This window comes from Haliotis rufescens, unplaced genomic scaffold (assembly GCF_023055435.1).
Source record: "Haliotis rufescens isolate VD_foot unplaced genomic scaffold, xgHalRufe1.0.p SCAF_8, whole genome shotgun sequence".
Lineage (NCBI taxonomy): Eukaryota > Metazoa > Mollusca > Gastropoda > Lepetellida > Haliotidae > Haliotis > Haliotis rufescens.
Genome location: NW_025964372.1, coordinates 6,331,764 through 6,351,612, shown reverse-complemented (window position 1 = coordinate 6,351,612; position 19,849 = coordinate 6,331,764). Strand labels below are relative to the sequence as shown.

Genomic DNA, 19,849 nt, shown 5'->3' with positions numbered 1-19,849 from the left:
CAAGGACCACCCCCATTGGTGGTCAGTAGGACCACCCACCATTTGTATTATTAGAACCAGCGACCATTAGCATCATTAGGATGACCCACAAGTAGTACCACCAGGAACAGCATCATGCCCTAGTTTTAAATTATACCCGAACCACAGCCTGGCTGTCTTGGTGAATGATGATACCCTTACCATGAGCTTATCGCCTGGTGCGTAATTTACCCAAACCATGGCCTGGCTGCCATATCATGATTTTGCCAAACCCAAAGGATTCCTTTTATAAACTCAATGATACGTGTGTTTAAATCTTTAAAGGATGGGAAACGTGATCAGCTAACGCACTAGACCATAATGAATGCGAAAGATGGTGGCCTATCTTCCCGAGGCAAGTGAATTAACTGACTTTAAAAGTCCCACCCTTGACAAACTAGGCTGGGATTATGGAGTTATATTTTGACTGGACTAACGAGTGTAACATATTCCAATCAAAATCGCGTAACGAAATCGACATATGGTTCGTAAACACAGAGACCATATAAAAGAATGGTCGCTGATAAACTGCAGATATTTTGCAAATCTTTTCATGTTTTTAATCAAGGTGCTCACGTGATTTGATGGACTTCGAAGATCCATTATATTTACCAAAAAATAATTTTGATTATCAATCAGATCGTCTTGACTCGCCGCCATTTTGCTTACAACAATGCTAATGATATGAGAGGTGGAATCTGATTGGTCAATAGGAGGGACATAAAGGGGATATATCTCGCAATAGCCACTGGTGGCGTTACGATCGAGCCCAGAAATTCTAACTTCAGTAGAAATTCAGCCACACGAATTCAGTGTAGGTATTCGCGAACCTTTTCATTTTATTGAAAATATAACAAACACACTCAGATTGAGAACTTTGATAGAGATGAAGAATATTTATCTGTGACTTTTGTCACATCCTTTCAGGTTCAGAAGTACACCCATCTCCATCTTGAATATCTTCAGTGCTATCCTGTATTTGCAGCTGTTTAGAAGTACAGGTTGATCTGGAATTACTTAGCAAAAGATCAAACTCAGTAGTGTTGGAGAGGATTATTCAAGTATAAAGGATTCAGTGATTTATACCATATATTGGCGCATAATTACACAATTGGCAATCCTATTGGCTCAGTGAGGTCACCTTCCTGGTTGACTGACTATAAAAGTCCAGTTTCCACCCTTGCTGAACTAGGCTGAACCTTTTTAGTTGAATTTTAGCTGGCTGACGAGTCTATGCTTAGTCCAATCAATACAACGTACCGAGATAGAAATCCGTCTCAAAAGCAACATGGCGGTTGGTCGATTGCAGGATTTGCAAAGCATGTGTACCGACAACTTGGCGGCGGCAGATATTTCAAAATCTGTTCATGTTTTTAAACAAGGTGATCAAGTGCTTTTTATAACAATATAGATCTAGATTATAGTTTGAAGCAAATGCAAGTGGATGGAATCTGACTGGTGAATAGGAGGGACATAGGAGGACCTTATCTCCTAATAGCCACCGTTGACGCTTTGATCGAGCAACGAAATTTCAGCCTCGTTCGGCAAGGATAGAAACTGAACTTATATAGTCAGTTAATGCCTCTCCCAAAGGAAGATGTTATACATACAGACAGACATAGTTAGGAAATGTTAAATACAGATACTCGTAATGAAAGCCGATTTTCTGGCCAAGCTTGGTACTGAGATGACCCAAGCCTGGTATCCTCACGAACAAAGCTAGGGTTTCAATGATGATGACACGTAACTTGTTTATTTTGATTTATACATTCATTAAATTAATGATATAGAAATGAGCATGACAATGGTATTTATGTATTAAATTATTATTGTGAACAGTTTACAGAATGTTACACGTATATTCATATAATCACTGGTTTGTGATACAGACTCGATTAACTAGAATTCGCATTTCATGGCGTATATCAATCTAGCAATCTTGAAGACCTGAGTCGGTGGGTACCCGATATTGGATCATAGTAACACTACTACTACTACTACTACTACTACTACTACTACTACTGCTACTACTACTACTACTTCTACTACTGCTACTACTACTACTACTACTACTACTACTACTACTACTACTACTACTACTACTACTGCTACTAATACTACTACTACTGCTACTACTACTACCGCTACTACTACTACTGCTGCTACTACTACTACTACTACTACTGCTTCTTCTGCTACTGCTACTACTTCTTCTACAACGACAACTACAACTGCTGCTACAACTACTACTGCTATTGTTACTACTACTACTACTGCTACTTTTACTACTGCTGCTGCTACTACTGCTGCTACTACTACTACTACTACTGCTGCTGCTGCTACTACTGCTACTACTTCTACTACTGCTACAACTACAACTGCTGCTACAACTACTACTGCTACTGTTACTACTGCTGCTACTACTTCTACTACGACTACTGCTACTACTGCTACTGCTACTACTACTATTGGTGCTGCTACCACTACAACTGCTACTACTACTACTACTGCTACTACTAATGCTGGCGCTACTACTACTACTGCTACAACTACTATTGGTGCTGCTACCACTACAACTGCTACTACTACTACTACTGCTGCTACAACTTCTACTACTACTGCTACTTTTGCTACTATTACTACAGCTACTACTACTTCTACTACGACTACTGCTACTTCTGCTACTGCTACTACTTCTTCTACAACGACAACTACTTCTTCAACTGCTACTACTACTATTACTACTATTGTTACTACTACTACTACTGCTACTATTACTACTGCTACTACCACTTCTACTACGACAACTACTGCTTCTACTACTACTAATGCTGGCGCTACTACTACTACTACTACTACTGCTACTGCTACTATTGCTGCTACTACTACGCCTACTACGACTACTGCTACTGCTACTACTACTTCTACAACGACAACTACTACTACAACTGCTACTACTACTACTACTACTACTACTATTGCTACTACTACTGCTACTGCTATTACTACTGCTACTACTAATATTGCTACTGCTACTACTACTATTGCTACTACTACTACTACTATTGCTACTACTACTTCTACTGCTATTGCTACTGCTACTACTGCTACTACTACTATTGCTACTGCTACTACTACTATTGCTATTACTACTACTACTACTACTACTACTATTGCTACTACTACTGCTACTGCTATTGCTACTGCTACTACTGCTTCTACTACTATTGCTACTGCTACTACTACTTACTAGGGGGGCACGGGGGCCCAGTCGCCTAATGCGCCGCGATTCGCTGTGCACAGATGCGTCCCTTGGGCACGCCAGAAACCTATGATTGTGGGTTCGAATCCGCTACCATCCCATCCCATACCCGTGCTTGTGGGTTTCATCGAAGTGGTAAACGTCTGAGACCTGCATCACTTCGGGCTTTCCTCCCACATAAAGCTGACACGCCGTGATATAACTGAAATACTGTTAAAAGCGGCGATAAAAACAGCTCACTCTCACTCTCACTCTCACTCACGGCGGCTACTACTACTGCTATTGCTACTGCTACTACTACTACTGTTACTACTACTACTACTACTGCTACTACTACTGCTCTGTTTCTACTACCACAACTGCTACTACTACTACTACTGCTGCTGCTGCTGCTGCTGCTTCTACTTCTACTACTGCTGCTGCTACTACTACTATATGTATGCAAGTATTCGTGAATGATAAAAAGCATATCAAGACGCCGGGATTTCAGCATTACGATAATGTGAAGGAGATATTTTCTTAAACTGCCACTTTTTCTAGACGAATTCCTGACTATATTGTACGAACGCTTCAGTGACTATTGTGAAATATATACACTCTTCAAAGAAAGAAACGCACAGGTAGATTTTAAGTAAATTTATTATACCTGATAAAGTCGATATATTTATTTTAATACCATAGATACAGATAAGAAATTTTGGTGCTCGATAGTCACATGTTATCGTTGTACAAAGGCACTGAAAACTGTTCATTGTCATGTCACATAAGGCCACAAAGTGGCGCTGAACTCAGTATCTCGTGTGACAGCCCTGGGCAGCAATCACGGCTCTGCATCTCCTCGGCACTGACTGGATAAGTGTATGAATTCTGTCCTGCGGAATTCTGCGCCATTCTGCGCCATTCTGCTTCTAACGCGTTGGCCAGTTGTGGGGGTGTCTGCGGCGTGTTCTGACGTAAACGTCGATCGAGTTCATCCCAGAGGTGTTCGATTGGGTTGAGATCTGGAGATCTCGACGGCCAGGGCAAATCGCTGAGGGTAGCATTATGAAGGTAGTCTACCGTGACACGCGGTGTATGCGGAGTGGTCCCGTTGAAACAGCTCCATCTGGCGGTCAATGATTGGAAGAAGGTGAAGTTCAATAATTTGATTCATGTGGCAATTTGCTGTCAAATTTCCCTGATCCACAACCAAGTCAGATCTGGTGGTGTAGGATATGGCCCCCACACCATGACACTACCGTCACCGAATTTGTCGAATTCACGTATACAATGTGAGGCAAAACGCTCATGACGATAAACACGTTGTCTTCCATCTCACCGGTGAAGAAGAAATCGTGATTCATCGCTAAACCACACTCGTCTCCAGTTTCTCAAATTCCAAGGCTGTAAGGTATGACACCAACGCAAGCGTCGCCGTCGGTGGATCTGTTGCAAAACAGGGACGATAACTGGTCTTCTGGGTCGGATTCCAGCCTCGCGAAGATGGTTCCTGACAGTCTGGTCCGATATCCTCAAACCAGCTGCAGTGATGCGTCCTGCAGTCTCCGTAGCTGTGGCATTGCGATGATGTAGGTGGAACAGTCTTATGTAGCGATCCTGTGCAGGGGTGGTAACTCTTGGTCGGCCGGTTCTCGGACGGTCTGCAGTGGAATTGAACTGTGTGTATCGGTCCCAAAGGCGGCAAATGGTGCTGGGGTGGCGTGCAACAGAAGACTGCGATTCCCCTCTTTGGATACGTCCTATGGGGATGTTCCGATCGGCACCACTGAGTCTCGGCATTTTCGAACTTGAAAACTGTTGGCAATTGAATGACAAATTATTGCCTTTTTATAGCCACTACCACAAGTTACGAATGCCATAACTTGCACGCTTATTTTGCTTTACTGTTTTCCTCCATGACATTTTTGAACAAGTGTGAAAACAATGCCATTTAAGACATTGCAAATCGACAATGGCTGCGTTTTGACGCACCGTTTGTCGAATATCAGGCCACCAACATTTTTCCAATAACATATATCCAATTTATAATTCGGATTTTTTGTGTAGTCAGGTTCAATGAACTACATACTACCTGTACGGTTCTTTTTTTGAAGAGTATACTTCTACAGCGATATACTTGTGTTTGCATTATATTCCATATTTCCATGATTTTGTATATTTTGTATACATGGACCGGACACCACTTTTTACATTGCAAATACAATTGTTGCCCATGCAAACAATGTGATGTTTGTAACCTTAATAGTTGTATCCCTCTCTATCTCTCCTAAGTCGACTTAATGTTTTGCTGGTTCGAATCCCTACACGGGGTCCCCATTGGGGTTCATGTGCACCATGTTCAACCGATCAGACAAGGGACATAACTCGATGACCTATTTACCCCTTACCTACGGGAAAGCCTGGATAGGTTGAGTTTTGACCTGACAATTACCCACTGACCCACTGTCGGCCCACTGACGCGTACCATTGTGAAGAAAGGGGTAGCGGGTGGTCTGCGACAAGAAGTACGATGGGTATGTGCGTGTCCAGTCTTGGCTAACAACGAGTTCTAGTTGCTAGTTCAATGGCACATTATAGTACTTGATGATGGGATGTGATCATTCGACGATTCCGCGCCTTATTTGAGCTAATGTAATTACACCGAGGTATTATAACCCTATGAATACCCCGTTAACCCCTGTAAAAACCCGTATATCATGTGAATACCCCGTTTATCCTCGTGAATACCCGTATATCCCTGTGAATACCCCGTTTCTCCCTGTGAATACCCCATTTAGCCCTGCAAATACCCCGTTTATCCAAGCGAATACCCCGTTTCTCCTTCTGAATACCCAAATAACTCTGTAAATACCCCGTATATCCCTGTGAATACCCTGTTTCGCCCTGTGAATACCCCGTTTCTCCCCGTGAATACCCCATTTAACCCTGTAAATACCCCGTATCCCCATGTTAATACCCCATTTTAATCCTCAAATACGCATTTTATCCCCGTGAATACCCCTTTTACATTCGTGGATACCCATTTTATCCCAGTGAATACCCCTTTTATCACCGTGAATACCCCATGCTTGTCGCAAGACGTGTTTGAATAGGGTCGTGTGGTTGGAATGATTGTGTGTCTTCGTGTCCCGACGGCGACGATCATTACACATGCCCTGATTTGCCGATAATATACAGACTGCCGCGATAATATTGACTGCGTCACAAAACAATTAAACCAAATACAAAATTCAAAATCTGATTTTTCTGATGTTCAACGTCGTCAGCGTCAGGTAATGGGATCCTGTTTATAGAATTTGATCCATGTCGTGCGTGCGTGCGCATAGCATGCACATGATTATGATTCTAGGTTTGTCAACACAATACCCGTGCTCGTTGGTTTCACCAAAGTGGAAAAAAACCATCTGGTATCGTATTACTTCTGTCTTTCCTCTCATGTTATCCTGGAACACGTCAGATAACTATAATACTCTTCAACACCCGCGAAGATCCGGGTTAGAATAGGTCTTCAGCATCACATGCTTGCCATGAGAGGCGATCGGGTGGTCAGGCTCGCTGACTTGGATGATGCATGTCATCGTATCCAAATTGCATCGATCAATACTCATGATGTCAATCACTGGATTGTCCGGTCCAGACTCAACTGTCATATAGCTGGAATACTGCGAAGTTAAACACACAAACAATACTCTTCAAAGCGGCCCTAAACCCAACTCACTCACTCATTTGTTGAGGTCGACCTATTATTGACTGCAATGTGTTGAGACAGAGATCCATGTATTTTTTAATAATATGGAAATATCGCATTGTCAGCGAATTCTGAGTTGTTATTTTTCATACTGGCAACCCTTTTGATACAAATTTGTCAAAATGGTCGAAAAAATTAAATTAGGTTGTTCTGTGCAGTTGCGCATGAGATACTAAATACAACAATGTCATTGTACGAGTTCGAATCTCATTCACCGTGTTTCAAACTCTTTTGTGCGTTTTGATTGTGCGTCAGTACAAAAATAAACATTCGGCGCTGGGTATTTTCCGGACCATTACTTCATACATTTGTAAGACACATCTACACTACAGGGGACAAAAATAATCTAACAGGTCGTCTCTCTTTGTTATCAGTGTAAACGGGCTATCACAGATAACCACAAACGGACATCAAGCGGGCACCTTTGACTCGGACATTGTCTGCTCTCACGCAGATACACATAGCTGGCTATACGTATGCGTACTGGCGCATGTGTAGAACTGATGTAAGTCGTGCAGTGATGAGGCTACCACTCTGTGTTTGTGTGGTTGCAGTATTCAGACTGACCCATGGGCTGGACAACGGTCTCGCTCTAACGCCACCCATGGGCTTCCTGTCGTGGGAGAGATTCAGGTGTAACGTGGATTGCAAGCGGGACCCTGACAATTGTATCAGGTGAGTTATCAGCTTAATCGGTGGGAGGGGTGGGGGTGTGGGTGGGGGTGGGGGTGGGTGACGGTTAGGGGGGCGCGGAATGTTTTACTGTTCATCCACTGTCAAGGCGCAACTTTTGTTTTTTACTTGCTTAACCGGAACTTAAAACTTGTGTTTATTTGTTGTTTAACGCCGCACTCAGCAATATTCCAGCTATATGACGGCGGTATGTAAATAATCAAGTCTGAACCAGACATCATCATCATCATCATCATCATAATAATAATTCCTAGTTTGTTCAAGATTCGATCATCTTCGTCGGGGAGGTCGGGGTAACAACAAACAAACATTAAAATGTTTGGATCTACAGACCCATGTTTAATGCCCGGATGAGCGGCTTACTTAACGTTGAATCTCCCTCGGCGGAGTGTGTGTGTGTGTGTGTGTGTGTGTGTGTGTGTGTGTGTGTGTGTGTGTGTGTGTGTTTGTGCTAGTCCGGACTCATGCCGATTAATAGTGCATGCCGCAGTTTAACATGAAAACGTCACTCAGTCACAGTAAACCGACTCCTAGGCGACCAGTCCTTGTTTCATCCCCTTGATGACGAGCGCCAGAGGGGGTTACAACAAGTACCATATTTCAACGTCTTTTGGTATGAACCCCAGACCTTCCGCTCTCCGCATGGACGCTCTACCACGAGACCGCGGAGGTGGTCTTGTGACCTATGGAAAAATCGGTGTAATTTAATTTTTAATGATTTTAATTTGACCTTTGAAATAAACTGTCAGGAATGATTATATTTTTATAGTGTTTCCATGGGAACACGCCACACATAACTTGGGTTACTGGCAAAGCAATGACTAGCATCCGTCGTGGCAACCTGTTAAACTCGTGGTAAACATTTATCAGTCGCTGAGTTGGTATTGCCCGGGATGGCCCGGCATGGCCCGGCATGGAAATAAGCCGTCATGTTTTTGCCGGTGTGATAAGGCTCCTCGGTATAAGGCCTAAAACTGGAACTATTTTGTTCGTCGGACCCATAAACAAAACAACAACGTTTCACAACATATGAAAGAAACTGATAATCTTTTTCCGTTTTTTTTCCCAGTTGCATATCTTTATTTGTTGGTTGCCATGCAGTGAGAGGTTATACAGAAGTATCGCCGACGTCATGGTGTCGGACGGCTACCGTGACCTTGGTTACGTCTACGTCAACATCGACGACTGCTGGTCAGCCAAGTCACGTGACCCACAGGGAAACCTCCAGCCAGATCCTGACCGCTTCCCGAGTGGAATGCTGAATTTGTCGACTTACGTAAGGTCCATTTCCAGTTGTTATGGTCGGTCACGAATCTGGAAAAAAATATGTTCTAACACCTCCGACGTGTTGCCTTGCAGGCCGTCGTCATGTAGTTGGCAAATTGAATAGTGGACATATTTCCAGACACAAATGTAATGTTTTAGAAGTCAGGAAAATATTTAGCATAGTATGCATATCAATTATCTATGACTGAGAAACGATTTTAAGCATTGTGAAACGTTTTCACAGATCAATCTTGGTGCTTACCATACCTATTGCTGTATAGCCTATCATCAGAAAAAATGGCCCGTGAAGATCCGGGGTAGAATAGGTCTTCAGCAACCCGTGCTTGTCCTAAAAGGCAGCTATGCTTGTCGTGAGAGGCGAGTAACGGGATCGGGTGGTCAGGCTCGTGGACTTGGTTGATGCATGTCATCGATCCCATTTGGGTGGATCGATGCTCATGATATCAATCACTGGATTGTCTGGTCCAGACTCGGTTATTTACAGACCGCCGTCATATAGCTGGAATATTGCTGAGTGCGGCGTTAAACAACAAACCAACCAACCAACTAACCACACCAGACGTGCATGACGTCATAACATAGTTGATTGAGTATTATTTCGATTTTCTTTTCAAAGTGAGGAGCTATAAGTGTTTATAAAATGTCCACTCTATTTAATTGTAAAACAGAAGGTTCTCTTCGATTACTAGCTCGATTCTGTAAGTTAAAATCGAAGCGTTTTATGAGATCCCCAAAGCATGTGACCATGTATTTCAAGTTACTAGTTATTAGTTTAACATGTTTGTTTTTGTCTGTGTACATGTTGTATGCATTCAATATACCTCGTATACCTGCTTTGTTCTCACAAAAAAAACCATCTGACTTGTGTAGCGTACTATTAAGTGATGCCATCCAAACCTCCCACCCCACCCCCACTCCATGCCATCCAAACCCCCACCCCCACCCCTACTCCATGCCATCCAAGCCTCCCCCTATCCCCACTCCATGCAATCCAAGCCTCCCACCCCCACCCCTACTCCATGCCATCCAAACCCGCAACCCCCATCCACTCCATGCCATCCAACCCCCCACCCCCACTCCATGCCATCCAAACCCCCCACCCCACCCCAACTCCATGCCATCCAAACCCCCACCCCCACCCCTACTCCATGCCATCTAAACCTCACCCCCATCACCACTCCATGGGGCGGTCGGGTAGCCTAGTGGTTAAAGCGTTCGCTTGTGACGCCGAAGACCCGGGTTCGATTCCCGACGTGGGTACATTGTGTGAAGCCCATTTCTGGTGTCCCCCGCCGTGATATTGCTGGAATATTGCTAAAAGCGGCGTAAAACCATACTCACTCACTCACTCACTCACCACTCCATGCCATCCAAGCCCCCCACCCCCATCCCCACTCCATGCCATCCAAGCCTCCACCCCCCACCCCCACCCCCACTCCATGCCATCCAAGCCTCCACCCCCCACCCCCACCCGCATCCCCACTCCATGCCATCCAAGCCTCCAACCCCACCCCCCACCCCCATTCCATGCCATCCAACCCCCCAACCCCACCCCCATCCCCACTCCATGCCATCCAAGCCTCCAACCCCACCCGCATCCCCACTCCATGCCATCCAACCCCCCACCCCCACCCCCATCCCCACTCCATGCCATCCAAGCCTCCCGCCCCCAATCCCCATTCCATGCCATCCAAACCCCCCACCCCCATCCCCACTCCATGCCATCCAAACCCCCCACCCCCATCCCCACTCCATGCCATCCAAACCCCCCACCCCCATCCCCACTCCATGCCATCCAAACCCCCCACCCCCATCCCCACTCCATGCCATCCAAGCCCCCCACCCCCACTCCATGCCATCCAACCCCCCACCCCCATCCCCACTCCATGCCATCCAAACCCCCCACCCCCATCCCCACTCCATGCCATCCAAGCCCCCCACCCCCACTCCATGCCATCCAACCCCCCACCCCCATCCCCACTCCATGCCATCCAAACCCCCCACCCCCATCCCCACTCCATGCCATCCAAGCCCCCCACCCCCATCCTCACTCCATGCCATCCAAGCCCCCCGCCCCCAATCCCCATTCCATGCCATCCAAACCCCCAACCCCTATCCCCACTCCATGCCATCCAAGCCTCCACCCCCCACCCCCCACCCCCATTCCCACTCCATGCCATCCAAACCCCCAACCCCATCCCCACTCCATGCCACCCAAGTCCACCACCCCCATCCCCACTCAATGCCATCCAAGCCCCCCACCCCCACTCAATGCCATCCAAACCCCCAACCCCCAACCCCTCTCCATGCATCCCTCCATCTCCCACCCCCATCCCCACTCCATGCCATCCAAACCCCAAACCCCCATCCCAACTCCATGCCATCCAAGCCTCCACCCCCACCCCCATCCAAGCCTCCACCCCCACCCCCACCCCACCCGCTTGTGACGCCGAAGACCCGGGTTCGATTCCCGACGTGGGTACATTGTGTGAAGCCCATTTCTGGTGTCCCCCGCCGTGATATTGCTGGAATATTGCTAAAAGCGGCGTAAAACCATACTCACTCACTCACTCACCACTCCATGCCATCCAAGCCCCCCACCCCCATCCCCACTCCATGCCATCCAAGCCTCCACCCCCCCACCCCCACCCCCATCCCCACTCCATGCCATCCAAGCCTCCACCCCCCCACCCCCACCCCCACACCCACTCCATATCATCCAACCCCCCACCCCCACCCCCACCCCCACCCCCATCCCCACTCCATGCCATCCAAGCCTCCAACCCCACCCCCCACCCCCACTCCATGCCATCCAAACCCACACCCCCACCCCCATTCCAGTAACTAAACTTCATTGAATCTGAAGTAATGACAAATGAATAGATATTTACGCCGGTTTTTGTATTCAAGCAAAATCACATAGGGAGATTTGGGAAATGAGCTCCAAACATTGTAGGGAATTGAACCGTCGACGTGACGAGCAAACGGTTTAACAACCAGGCTACCTCACAACGAAGAAGTGAATCTCGAAAACAAGATTGCATTGATTACAAAAACCCACGATCATAGAATGCCAGTACACCTAACGGAGGCAACTATGCACTGTGGATTGTACCGCGTTTGAGGACTGGAGCACCTGTGTCCACTAGATGTTTATGTGTGATTGTTAATAGAAGTCGGTACAGCATATATATGCTCAAATCCAGTCCGTTGACCTTCTGTTTCGTTATAGATGCATTCGCGAGGACTGAAGCTGGGCATCTACGGAGATGTGGGGACTGAAACTTGTGGTGGTTATCCCGGAAGTCAAAACTTCTTGCAACAAGACGCACGCACCTTCGCCAAGTGGGGAATAGATCTTCTCAAGTTTGATGGTTGCCATAGCAGCCGTGAGAACTTGGCCAAATGTAAGATGATAATAATGATAAAAAAATTGACGTCCATAAATTTCCCTCCCTTTTAAGTATCACTTCTAAATGCCTTTCAAAGACTTGATCATATTGAATGTTCATTTTATTTAGATTATCCAGAAATGAGCAGACAACTTAACCAGACTGGTCGGTCCATACTTTATTCTTGCGAATGGGCGAGTTATGACATACTTAACACCGAGGTATGACTGAATATTGCTATTCATATATTCTTGAGGTAAAGCCAGTCTCGTGGTTGCGTCTTTCCTGGCCATTGGGTAGCATTGCGTTCAATCTCTTTAAAATCAGATCTAAGGTCTCTAAACAAAGATCTGAGGACATCCCATTACGGGTTACGTCAGAACGACCTTTCGCGAACCTTAACCGACCAGCCAATTAGAAAGCAGCATTCTCGAACTTTACGGTACTCGTTTCAACCTGGCGACTTCCATTTTGACTACGCTTGAAAAATATGTTGACACAGTTCTCGATTAAAATTTTGAAAACTGAACAAACGAACATTCTGGAAGGTCTAATATATGGTTTCGATTGTACGGCAGTACTTCCCACATACTGTGCAACACCTCCTCCGTAAGACAAGTTCTATGGATGAACAACTTCTTTATTACAATAAGTGCGACGTTTCGGTGTAGATCCTAACACCTTTATCAAGCAAGAGTAAATCGTCTAATGGACACAGAGTCAGCAAGCAGATTAATTGTCCATTAGACAATTTGATGGCTTCTAATTTACTGGCTTCACAAACATCCCAATCAGCTTCCGAGGTTGTTTACCCTGTCCCATTAGTCATCCACTGGCTTCCAATTACCTTAATCAGCTCTCTGTGTCCATCAATCAATTTACTGTATAAACATTGATGGTAATAAGTATATATACATGTACCTATGTTGTTTAGCACTCGGAGTCCATACCACACAACCAACTAAAACCACACAATCCTTCCGACTCCCAAACAACCAATCAACATTCACGGCAGAACTAATGGGCATGGCCTCAGCCCTCCATAATCAAGAAACCAAAAACCACAAAAAAATCCGAAAAACCGACTCCCTAAGTGGACTGCAAGCCCTCCAAAACAAAAATACCAAAAACCGACCTAAATTAATAAATCAAATACTTAAAAGCTCCAACGACCTAACTAAGGCAGGCAAACAAATAACCTTCTTGTGGATACCCGCCCACGTAGGAATATACGGTAATGAAAATCCCAGAAATAAGCTTAAACTTACCCATCTCAAAATCAGAAATTAAAAGTGTAAACAAGCAAAGAATCACAAAAAAATGGCATAACCTATATCTAAACTCAAATAGCCAAATCAAAAAAGTGCTCAGCAAACCACTAACCAAACCAAAAATTCTCCATCCATCCAAAAAAATCGACAGAGTAATCACTAAACTCCAAACAGGACACACCAACCTAAATAACCACCTACATTTTAAAAAAAAACACACTACAGGTAACTGCCCACACTGCAAACAACCAGAAACCCCAGAACACGCACTCATCCACTGCACACACTACCTAACACTTCGAACCGCATTACAAACCACCCTCAATCTAAACAAGGCTCTAACTCTAGAAGCAATACTAAACCCACAAAATAAACTAGAAAACTTCAAGGCCTTAGGCGTATTCTTAATAAAAACGGAACTAATAAAACGCATCTAAAAACACAATAACCTACCAAATCAAAATCACATAAACAAACAAACATCCACCATACCCAGCTCCCTTAGTTCTCCTCCCCAATCCCATCGGCATCTATTCCAAATCTCAAAATTCCCAAATTCTATATAAGCAACCCCTAAAACCCCCCTCTTGGGTTGCACAGACCACCTTCGCCCCTTTCGGAAACACATTAAATGGCCTGGCCGGGCCCGTGTGCGAAATACGCATCAGTCGGAAAGCGCACGTTAAATCTCCAAAGTAAGTAAGTAAGTAAATGTTTAGCACTATCCATCACTTGCTTGATAAAGGTGTTAGGATCTACACCGAAACGTCGCACTAATTGTAATAAAGAAGTTGTTCATCCATAGAACTTGTCTTACTTCATCACACCAACTTCTAAATGCCACTTAAAGAAGTTACCTCCTCCGTTCAAATGTTTATCCCACGGAACCGAGAGATAGACGATAATTTTGACGGAATCAGTCGTACGGGCCGTAACTGACGTTCGGAATACCCCGTTTTAACGTTCTCGAGATTGCATGATTAGAAAACACATTCCGACTGTCACTTTCATGATCTGGTACGCATTGATTGGTCGGATGAAAGGTCGTTTTGACGTGACCCGTAATGGGATGTCCTCAGATCTTTGTTTAGCGGCAGCGAGAACTAAGATCTGATTTTAATGAGATTGCATTGCGTTTGAACGCGTTTACTTCCTGCGTTATTTGGGCTCATCCTAAAGAGCGCAAAAGCTTTGACCATTTCTAATTTAAAAAAAATAAATTCATAATACCAACATCCGGGATAGTTTGGTTTGAACATTATTTTCGTTGTATACAAGTTTCAGAATAAACCCCGAAGTTATGCAATTCTTAGGGGTAGATGTAGATGTGGACGTGGGATTAGGTGTAGAGGTAGTGGAAGGTGTGGATGTAGGTGTAGATGCAGAGGAAGGTGTGGATGTCGAGGTAGATGCAGCGATAGGTGTGGATGAAGGTGTAGATGTGGAGGAAGATGTGGATGTCGAGGTAGATGTAGCGATAGGTGTGGATGTAGGTGTAGATGTAGAGGAAGGTGTGGATGTCGAGGTAGATGAAGCGATAGGTGTGGATGTAGTTGTAGATGCAGAGGAATGTGTGGATGTCGAGGTAGATGTAGCGATAGGTGTGGATGTAGGTGTAGATGTAGAGGAAGGTGTGGATGTCGAGGTAGATGTAGCGATAGGTGTGGATGTAGGTGTAGATGTAGAGGAAGGTGTGGATGTCGAGGTAGATGTAGCGATAGGTGTGGATGTAGGTGTAGATGTAGAGGAAGGTGTGGATGTCGAGGTAGATGTAGCGATAGGTCTGGATGTAGGTGTGGATGCAGAGGAAGGTGTGGATGTCGAGGTAGATGTAGCGATAGGTGTGGATGTAGTTGTAGATGCAGAAGAAGGTGTACATGTCGAGGTAGATGTAGAGGAAGATGTGCATGTAGAGGTAGGCATAGAAGAAGCATATTACTAGTAACCAAAATTCCAATTTGGATTGAGGGTCGCTCGAACGTTCTTATTAAATGAAACGCATCCATACTGAACACGTTCATTTCGTCCCGTGTGCCAAATACGGAGGAATATGACGAGATCGTCATCACTCAAGGAGTGAGTGAGTTTAGTTTTACGCCGCTTTTAGCAATATTCCAGAAATATCACGTCGGAAGACACCAGAAATGGGCTTCACATATGGTTACAATGTGGGGAATCGATCCGGGTCTTCGGCGTGACGAGCGAACGCTTTACCCACTAGACTACCCCACCGCCCCAATCACTCCTGGACCGATAGCAATCAGTATGTGGTGGTTACGACATGTGATCTGAAGCTTGTTGATTGTATGTCACCATACCCCGACGGCGATGATCGTTGCTCACATTATCAGAAACTGATTTGAAGGATGCTGACCCAGATTATGTACAGGTCGCCGTGATATAGATGGAATATTGTTGACTACGGTTTAAAACAACATTCATATTTTATAAACAGCTCAATAACGTGTCAGTTTTTGACACTGCACAATGTCTGTTTTTTTGTTTCGTCTAGCGCATGTATGAAGTCAACAAGAAGTACTGCAACACTTGGAGAAACTTCTTTGACATCCAAGACAGCTGGCGGAATGTTCTAGAGGTCATTATCTATTATAGGATAGATCTTGGCAACTTTTCTGGAGTAGCTGGACCTGGTGGCTTCAACGATCCGGACCAGGTGAGCTTCGTGATGACGGGTTCTTGGGCAAGGTGCTTATATAGTCAGATAATGTTTCAAAATAATGCGAATATACAGCAGAAAATATTTATAACGAACACGGATATAACATCCTAATGGTTATAACGATATAACATCCTAATGGTTATAACGAACTATTTAATAAGTTCAACTGCTTTACTGAATACTATGGTATTAATATTCATCATCATTAATTCACAGGACCAACGAATTCCGTAGTAAACTGAATTTTGCACCCTAAAGTACGGAAGCCTTTTAGGGCCATTTTTTCGATACTATCTTGACATTTCAAGATCATAGGTTGAAATTTCAAGATACTAAGTAGAAATTTCAAGTTATCATCTTTAAAGTTCGAGATGATTATCTTGAAATTTCAAGATGATCATCTTGCAAGGTTAGTATCTTCAAATTTCAAGAAAAAAATAAAAACAAACAAACGGCCCTTCCGGCCCTTCCAAAAGGCTTCCGTTAAGAGAATTCCATGTCAAAATGATGAGATCTGATTGGTCCACGTCATCTTTATGTAATACTATGTCTCCTGCATCAGTCGCCATGGGTGAATAAAACAACGAATTATTATCTCATTCTCAATTCACTACACCGAGATAAGTGAACGTCAGTTAGAATCCATCGCGATCAGAGGTGAATCAATACTCACACCAGTCAAGAGCGGCATAGCGCAAGAGCGTAACTATTTCCGTGGCATTAAGATATAACGTCGACAAACATTGTCTCCGAGTCAGACCTGATCACTATTTCCGAATTATGAACTGTAATCACACATGCATTTTCGAACACCTGGTGTCATCACTGATTTTGAATGACCCATATTTTCCCCGCTATTTATTTTTACTTCCAAAAGTATCTGTTTCGGCTGAGGATCGAGATCCTTATTCTCTGGTGTGGACGGCTGATGCGTATTTCAAGCAACGTCTAACGGAGAGGTGCGAAACTACCATTGTAGCTTACACCGAAAAAAGTACAATTTTTGTTTACACCTAAAAAAACAACAATTCTTTTATAAGTTATCCTCAATTTACCATCTATGCAGTAAAGTATTAATTCAAACTCAACACGGTCGAATGTGGTATTTATTGTCTAACTTGAAAATCGGAATCTTTCGCACTTTAGTATTTAAGTGGCAGATGGTTTGTGACCTGCCCTCACACAATTAGGTTCATTATTATAATAGGTCTGCTCGCGTTAATATATGAAAAAATAAATAACCATCACATAATACGAATGAACATGTAAAAACACATAAAAGAAATATTATCATTTCGTTTTTATGTCCAAATTTCATTAGTCATCATAGATGTTTCTCGAATGAAAGTCGAAAATGTGATGGTGAAACACGTTTATACATAACTAATGAAACATTATTATAAAAATTACCAACATTTGTTGCATGCAAGATCTAACATAAACGGTCCAAAAATGAAAAAAAATAGCTTTTAAGCGCATCTAATTTTAGTGAAATTAGATTTGCTAACACTTAAAATTAGCCTTTTTGCGCCCCTAACGGACTTACTAGTTAGTCGACTCTCATTTTTTCGAAACGGTATTGTCGATCGTTATTGTTTTTCAGTTCGACAATTATCATAATTCCAATGATAGGATTTAAAAAAAGGATCAATTTCTCATGCAAAATCCCCCTTTACAAAGTCGTTGAGTGGTCAATCAAAACTCACTGCTTACAGCTGATCATTGGGGACTTCAGTCTGAGTTATGACCAGGAGAAGGTTCAGTTCGGGATGTGGGCGATGTTTGCCGCCCCACTCTACATATCCGCTGATCTGAGGACCATGAGACCACAGGCCAAGTCCATTCTACAGAACAGGGGCGTCATTGCCATCAACCAGGACCCACTGGGACAGCAAGCGAAGCTCCTGACAAAGGCACGTTATATTATTGTCTCTAATATTTAATCTACGACATCCGTGTGAACTATTGGTGCAAAGTAACCAAAGTTTGTCGTGAGGTGAGGTGAGGTGAGGTGAAACGTCGCGTCCAAGATTATTGCACGAACATAGCGACGTGCATGCACGTGTGGGCGCGCGCGTGTGTGTGTGTGTGGCTGCTTGTACTAGTCCGGACTAATGCCAACTTGTGTAGTGCTATCCCACTGAGACACATTATACTGACTCCGAGCCGACCAGTCTTTGTTTTAGCCCCTTAATGCCGAGCGCCAGGTAGGGTAACAACCAGTACCATCTTCTTAAGTCGTTTTGTATGACACGGCCGGGGTACGAATCCCAGACCTTCCGCTCTCCGGGCGGACGCTCCACCACTAGACCACGGAGGCGGTCGCTTGTCGTAAGAGGCAACTATCCATTGTTTCGTGGCAACTATAATGATCGGACGGTCAGGCTCGGTGATTTCGTTGATTGTATGTCATCTATGACAGTGAATGGGTACCCGGTAGGATGAGATGGTAAGTGGCTGATAACCTAGCGCCTCACAGGCAGTTTAGATTGTGTACTCTCCAGGCAGCTGAGAATTAAAAAATCGAGTGCACACACTGATCCGTTGACCGGGGTAATAATGTTAGAGCTTTGAACATACACCTTGCGTGAGGAGGGTAGCGCAATATAAGTATACACATGATTATTATTATTATTTATCTACCCCGAGCCTTTGCAGTTAGTAAATCACTGGTTAATCTGGTCCAGAGGCGATGCTGCTATATTACTGGTTCCAGCGTTAAACAACAAACAAACAATAATATTTTGAACTATATTTAAGATGTAATACATTACCCTAAGAACTTTATTCTACTATGAAAACCGTATCAAGTAACCATATCAACTGACATATCGATTAGATTTACCTGAGACAATTACCTTTTTCACCTCCAGATCGCAAATATTCAAGTGTGGACCAAAGCATTGGCTTTTCCTCGAAGTTATGCAGTTGCGTTTTTCAATCCGGATCTTGGTGGAACACCCACACTCGTGACCTTGACCTTGTCGCACATCCAATTGACCAATCAAAATGGGTACAACATCACGGACGTATTCGACGACATCAACATTGGGACATACAATCTTACAGATAAATTCAGTATTTCAGTTAATCCAGAGGGAATTGTTCTTCTCAAGATCGTTCCACTGTGATATCCCTGGAGAACATTCAAAAAGTCTTTTGTTTCACGATTTGTCCGAACACATATTCCAGTTTTGATGTTGAATAAAATAACAATGAAAAGTGGACATCAAAGTATGTGGCAATTTGATTGGTCAATCCTGAAATGTGGTTCCCGAAACTAGAAACCATACTACCAAATCAAATTGTGTAGCAGTTCATGAATGCTGGTGATTTTTTTTTTAAAACAACAAAATTTTAAAAAATCCAGACAAATATAGGTGCATTCATAACAGATGTCATATACATTATGGTTTTTCAAAAATCTCATGAAATAGAAAATTATGAGAAGTTCCGCTTGGGCTGGAGTGAAGATAGGTGAAATATATAAAACGAAAG

General features: G+C 44.0%; 1 protein-coding gene across 1 annotated transcript; it reads left to right on the top strand.

Annotated features, from left to right (window-relative positions):
• The first annotated feature begins 7,517 nt into the window (after window positions 1–7,517).
• LOC124148942 (alpha-N-acetylgalactosaminidase-like) lies at window positions 7,518–19,605 on the top strand. Its single transcript, XM_046520235.2, has 7 exons — window positions 7,518–7,703; window positions 8,823–8,997; window positions 12,241–12,415; window positions 12,530–12,621; window positions 16,184–16,345; window positions 18,067–18,264; window positions 19,225–19,605. Exons 1-7 carry the CDS (start codon window positions 7,519–7,521, stop codon window positions 19,480–19,482), a joined length of 1,245 nt encoding a protein of 414 aa, XP_046376191.2. The 5' UTR covers window position 7,518; the 3' UTR covers window positions 19,483–19,605.
• The last annotated feature ends 244 nt before the right edge of the window (window positions 19,606–19,849 follow it).